Source organism: Rhipicephalus sanguineus, chromosome 10 (genome assembly GCF_013339695.2).
Source record: "Rhipicephalus sanguineus isolate Rsan-2018 chromosome 10, BIME_Rsan_1.4, whole genome shotgun sequence".
Taxonomy (NCBI): domain Eukaryota; kingdom Metazoa; phylum Arthropoda; class Arachnida; order Ixodida; family Ixodidae; genus Rhipicephalus; species Rhipicephalus sanguineus.
Window position 1 is genome coordinate 108101063 of NC_051185.1, and position 6459 is coordinate 108107521.

The 6459-nt window shown below is 40.8% G+C and overlaps 1 protein-coding gene across 1 annotated transcript; it reads left to right on the top strand.

Moving 5' to 3' along the window:
* Nucleotides 1-3739: 3739 nt before the first annotated feature.
* Nucleotides 3740-5480, top strand: LOC119407331 (amelogenin, X isoform-like). Its single transcript, XM_037674250.1, has 3 exons — nucleotides 3740-4237; nucleotides 4588-4644; nucleotides 5264-5480. Exons 1-3 carry the CDS (start codon nucleotides 4016-4018, stop codon nucleotides 5309-5311), a joined length of 327 nt encoding a protein of 108 aa, XP_037530178.1. The 5' UTR covers nucleotides 3740-4015; the 3' UTR covers nucleotides 5312-5480.
* The last annotated feature ends 979 nt before the right edge of the window (nucleotides 5481-6459 follow it).

Here is a 6459-nt window from a genome sequence, read left to right on the forward strand (position 1 = left end):
TATTCTTGCCGCTGTCTATCGGTCACCTTCCTCTGAGTCATCTGGTTTTTGTAATGCTCTTCACGATTTGCTTGGTAAACTTGCCGCTGAGCGCAAAAATGTAATAATTACGGGTGATGTGAACCTTAATTTACTCGATTGCTCTAGCCATTCAACCCTTGAGTATACGACTTCTATTTATAGTTTTGGGCTTCAATCGCTGATATCTGTACCGACACGCTGTACTGATGATGGCTCACAGTCATTAATAGATCACATCCTCACAAACATCGATGACGTAAGTCATGCTGGTGTAATTGAGAGTGAGATAACTGACCACTTTCCTGTATTCTTATATTTTAATAAGGTCATCCCTCACAGCAATGTAATTCGTCAAAGGTATCGGTTTGATTCGGACAAGTACTGCAAGCTCATTGGTGATGTAGATTGGTCCACTGTTTATGCCGCAAACGATCCTGATGTGGCCTTGACCCGGTTCTACGACTCTATTTATTCTGCAGTTGAGCATTCAACCATATTGCAATCATCTAACAGACGTTACTTTGCCCCACGTTGCCCTTGGTTGTCTGATTCACTGATACGATCTCTTCGCAAAAAAGAGAACTTATATAAAAAGACGAAACGTCAGCCATTTAATGAGCGCTTAAAATTGCGCTATAAAACTTACTCCAGCACGTTGGCTACGCTTTTAAAAAAAGCTAAACAAAATTATTATGAACGGCAACTACAGCACTGTCAAAATGATACAAGAAAAAAGTGGCAGCTTTTAAAAGAATTTCTAAATTCTACCCGGTCGCGCAGCAAAGTGACCTCTATTCGTGTCGACGACGTCACCCTCACTGCAGCCAGCGATGTAGCTGACGCCTTTAATGTACACTTTTCAACTAGCTATACCAATGCCCCTTCCTCTGACTATGTACCTCCTTTTTCTCACAGTCCTCAATCGATGTTTCTTTTTCCTACGTGCGCTTCCGAAATTTGTTCAGTTATTGCAGGATTAAAAGCTTGCGGAGCTGGCTTAGACAATGTCCACTCAAAACACATTAAACTTGTAAGTTCTATTGTTTCCCCTATCTTAAGCCATATTTTTAACCGCTGCTTCAAAAACGGCGTTTTCCCAGATAAATTAAAAGTTGCAAAGGTAGTGCCAGTATTTAAAAAAGGTGATCCACTCAGCATCGGCAACTACAGGCCTATTTCAGTCCTTCCCTTCCTAGATAAAATTTTGGAAAAACTAATTGAAATAAGGCTTTCCAAATATTTAAGTAAATTTAACATACTTTCTCCTTGTCAGTTTGGTTTTAGGGCTGGTCTTTCTACTGATACTGCAATTGCGTGTTTCACTGACAAAATTAGATCATTCATTGATAATGGTAACGTCGCAGGTTCTGTCTTTGTTGACTTCTCTAAAGCATTCGACAGTATTGACCATTTCATCCTTTTTCGTAAACTAGAGTACTACGGTATAACTGGTCCCATACTAACGCTATTACAGAACTTTCTCCTTAATAGGTTTCAGGTGGTCTCGGTTAATAACTTTACATCCAGTCCTACCCCCATTAACAGAGGTGTTCCTCAAGGTTCAATTTTGGGCCCCTTATTATTTTTGCTATATATAAATGATTTACCGCGTTGTCTTAACTATTCTTCATGTTTACTTTACGCTGATGACACGACTCTTTTTTCGCATCACTCCGATTCTGCGACTCTCGTGTCCAGACTTCAAGCTGACCTCAATTCACTTGTTGAGTGGTGTAACAATAACAAATTATTGATTAATCCTTCCAAAACTTGTTTTATGCTTTTTCACTCGCCGAACAAAAAATTACCATTCATTCCCCACCTCTTTGTAGACTCGGTAGTCATTCCTTTGAGTGGTCATACGTCATTTTTAGGAGTCATAGTCGATACACATTTGAAATTTCACGAACACATTAATTATGTTTGCAAAAAGATTTCATATGGAATAAGGGCATTGATCAAGTCACGAATGTGTTTTAGCATCGAAACTCTGAAGGCATTGTATTATGCATTCATACACAGCCATCTCAGTTATTGCATCACATCATGGGGTAATTCATATTCAGTGCACATTTGGCCATTAAAGGTACTGCAAAAGCAAGCAATACGACTCTTAACTTTCGCTTCACGTCAAACGCCATCACATCCTATTTTTTCTCAGCTTCATATACTACCCGTCCCCGAACTCTATGTTTATAACGTATGTGTATTATTTTTTAAGGTTTTTCACCGCACCCTCATTATAGACATATTTCCTGCTGTCTTGTTGTGCAACTCCAATAGAACAAGATTCGCGGTCGCTAATAACCTTTTGTTGCCTAAAGTTCGCACTAACTATGGAAAAATGAGCATCGTTTCTTCATCAATTTCATTATGGAATTCATTATCGCGTGATTTGAAAGATAGTATGCACATTCATGTATTTAAAGGAAAATTGAAAAAGTGTTTATTCAGTGTATAATGGCTGTACATATCTAATTTTGTGAAGTTGGTTTGTGTGTAGTTTGACTATTTAGTAATGTACTTCTTACTTGTAACACTTATAACAAGCAGTTCTTCGCTTTTCTTAGTTTAGTTTTCCATTGTATTAACAAAGGAGGTCCCGCCTGCGGTGTGTAACCTTGGGACCTCCTCCTGCATATTTACCTACAATGTACTATATTTTTGACAAGACTAATAAAATTTGATTGATTGATTGATTGATTGACGCGAACGCCATGCCAAAGTTTGTGATGCTAATGCCGATATGGATAGCGCCGATAGCGCGTTTGTATAGAGATGTGAGAAGCTAAAGATAAAATCCTGCTTTAACCTTTAGTTGGCCGGTCTATGAATACTAATAAAAAGTTAAAATTTTTAGCCCACTTCACGAACATCTTAACACGAATAAAATCCAAAAATATATATCTATATACTCTGGTGACGATGATGATCGTTGCGTTTCCTTGCGCCATCTATCGACTACGCCTAGAAGCTTACGCGCGCGCGCATTTTGAATACGTATTGGTTGAGGAAAGTGTGGGTGCGGCTCTTACGCGGATATTTTTTTTTTAGAATATGCACTTCAAAAAAACGGGGTGCGGCCCTTACACGGGTGCGGCCCTTACACGCGTTTATACGGTAATTTCATACCAGTTCCCTTTTCTTGGCATCCATTGTGCAACCTCATTAGAGCTTCAGTTACCTTACATATGTATTGCTTTGCCACCCGTCTTCTTGCAAATGAAGTGCGTATGATTGCACATTGTCATTTATATTTTGCTCTATTGTGGGACATTGGTCAAAGCAGCAACTTTTTTAAGGAAGGGCAAGTCTTTTTCCTGGTGCCTGATTGTGGCTCCACATTTTTTATTGCGCCTGTTAGCCGAGCTTGAGTTGACGATGTTTGTGTCAAACAGTCTTGCAGCTATTCTGACGTGCTGCGGCTAGATGTGCTGCATGATGGCCCAGTTAACGGAGCACACAGGTTGTGAAGTTATTTCTTGTATTTTATGGCCAAACCTTGCAAAGAACTGTTAATGCTAATTTTAAATAAAAAGTTTAGTTCATCTAGCTCGGGAGGTGGACAAAATGGCCAGTTGATTGTGCCCTGCCACAGCAGAAACAATCGGCGCTGCAGAAAGTGAATGTTATAGGATATCTAGATATGACAATATGCAATAGGAGCAGCACTGTAAACAGTTTTCAATTCAAGTTATAGTTAGTGTTTCTTAGAAAAATTAAAACAGGAAACTATATGTATAGAAAATTAAAGTTCTGCTCCCGGCACTTTTTGATATGCAGACTGGACAATATTATGTTAAAAAATTATAACTGCAGTTGTTCTAGATAGCGAGACATCACATCGATAAACTTAAGTCACAAAAGAAAAAAAAATTTGATTTACCTTGAACACGTACATCACATAAAACTAAAATGCAGATGAAATGCTCATCTTTATAATAATTCAACTAATAGCTGTAGATTTCAATAGTCCAATAAAGATTTTTCTTTAATGATTTTTTTGTGTCTACAATCTATGTCACCCCTTAAGTCGCAGGTTCCTGAGCCACTCCAGCCATTGCAGCCACTGCAGCCAGTTGAGCCGCCCTCGCCGCAGCCGATCGAGCCATCGCCATCACCACTACTGGAGCCTTCGCCACAGCCATGCCCACTGATGCCACCCACACAGCATCCTGACACTGGTGCAAATGCTTCCCAGCAAGTTACCAGCCAGGTGTGCACTGTTCATAAATTTAGCTTTTAATTGTATTGATGTCTTTTAAGGGTGGCTATATAGGCATACCAGCCCGCTATAAGCTTGGTCAACAGGGTTTAAAGGACTTGCGGCTCTCAGTGCACTGAACTAAGTTAATATGAAGTACAATAGTAATGTCATATAATTCTTGGAACTACATCGCATTACTGTTGCACTTGGAAATTATGCATATGTTGCTAACACCCACAGAAATGCATTATTATTTAATGTAATAGTAGGTACATGGCCCAGAAAAGCCATTCTCGCATGCTTGTGTGGAATAAGCTTGTTTTGTTGGTCATTAAACTTTCCCTTATCTTGCCTTTCAGGATGCAGGTGTGAGTGCGCAGCTGCCGCTTCCACTGTTGGCCCTCGTGAATGATGAGGTAGGCAGCTACGTTCCTTGGTAATTGATGTTCGCTGATGGTAATTTATGTTATGCATTAGTACTTGTCATTGTTAGATCCACTACCTTCATCATGTCGGCTGAATATGCCATTTACACTGATTCTGCTGCTTGCATGGTGCTTCTACTTATCTGTGCTATGTGCATATGCTGTGCTTGCTCACATAATGATCACAACATTTTTTCAGAAGATTGACTCAAATGTAGAGCTGTTATCACTGCACTGGGTAAAGTCTTTGGGAGAAATAGTATGGAATTTCGACAAGTTGCAGGTTGAAATTCTTACAGTGGTTGCTGTGCCATAACCAAACAATATGAGGCTGAAGATGGCCTACCTGTTGTCATGTGTCTAGCACTACATACATATTCTTTTTTGAGCTCTTATATTAATCTGTTCGAAATCAAAATTGTGACGTCTTGGAACAATAGTTTTCAGTAATGAAGTTTTGTGCTAGAAGGCAGTGTGCAAGTCATATTTTTTACTGTAATAGCAATACTTTCAAAATGGATGCAACAGAGTTAACTCACATGAAAAAGAATCAGAAAGATGCATTTTTCAAGAAATGTTATTACTTAGGTCTTAACAATATTCCATGCAGGTCCACCTGGGAAGCGGCGTTTTTGTTAAACAGGAGCAGTGGGCATAGCTGCTGTCGCGGCCGAAGGACTCGCTGTTCTGTAAGGAGGCCACGAAGCTCCTGTGGGGTATCCCTAACCTTAGAAACAGGAGCCTCACAAGAGCACCTTGCCGGCACTTCGTGCGCCAAAAAGACTAGCAGGCGCCACCGAGGAGGGCCCTGACACCACGAAAGCTGCAGGCTGTGGCCAGTGAGTATTTTCGCTTAGGGTATTTTGCTGTGTAGTGACATTAGGTTTTAACTGAAACATGAACAAATCACCTAGATGACTAATTAATGTTTTAATTAATTCATGTTTTTTACATTATTCTGCAGATGGCTTTGATGAGTGCGTGAGGCTGAAGCCAGCCGACGTGCCTGAGCCTGACCGGCTATGAAAGATGAATAGGTATATAGCAGAAATGCTTAATGATTTAAATAAACCATGAAGGTGAAAAGTATGTCTCATTGTGTTTCTTTTATCTATATTCATAGAATATATTAAATTGCTGCACCCACTTACAGTCTATTGCACTTAATTGTCAAGCACCGATCATTCAAGCACACATCGTTGCATATATGTTTTTCCTTCACTTTTCCAGTGATTCCACTCCTGCGCCAACTGCGCCAAAGTGCGCCAAATTGTATTTACTGCGCCATCCTGATAATATCGACGAAAATTGCGCCAAACTGCGCCAAAGTCTCGGGTTTGGGGGCGTCTATCACCGGCAATCGCAGGGCGGCGCGTCAGAACATGTGCAGCTTGATCTTGGGGCTGCCAAAGTCGCAACCATGGACCAAGAATTATTCCGCTGAATAAATAGCGCTCGCGCGTGCGTCCCGAATAAGCCACGATGCCATGCGCGGTGCCGACGCAGCTTCTGTTCTGCAAGTCGGCTCGACAGCAAAACGCGCTCTCCGCAGAGGCTCGTGACGTCTAGGCCTCTCGGTAGCGAGAAAATGCGACGGCGATTCATCGGCGGACGTCGTCTGTTCTAGAAACGCTGCTGATAGCTCGTTTCAATCGTCGCACAGCACGTAAGGAAAGCAATGTTCAGTAACAACTACATGTGTGCTGCTAAAATGTCTGTCACTTCTGTTTCCGGACATCGCGGAATGAAATCTGGGATCGCTAGAAGTATATATATGGAACAATATCGAATTTTCCTTGCTTCGCG

Excerpts from the sequence above, each read along its gene's own strand:
- LOC119407331 (XM_037674250.1), top strand. The coding sequence starts at position 4,016 with ATGATTTTTTTGTGTCTACAATCTATGTCACCCCTTAAGTCGCAGGTT. Across the intron at positions 4,238-4,587 it reads CCCAGCAAGTTACCAGCCAG|GATGCAGGTGTGAGTGCGCA; the intron begins GTGTGCACTGTT and ends CTTGCCTTTCAG. Across the intron at positions 4,645-5,263 it reads TGGCCCTCGTGAATGATGAG|GTCCACCTGGGAAGCGGCGT; the intron begins GTAGGCAGCTAC and ends TATTCCATGCAG.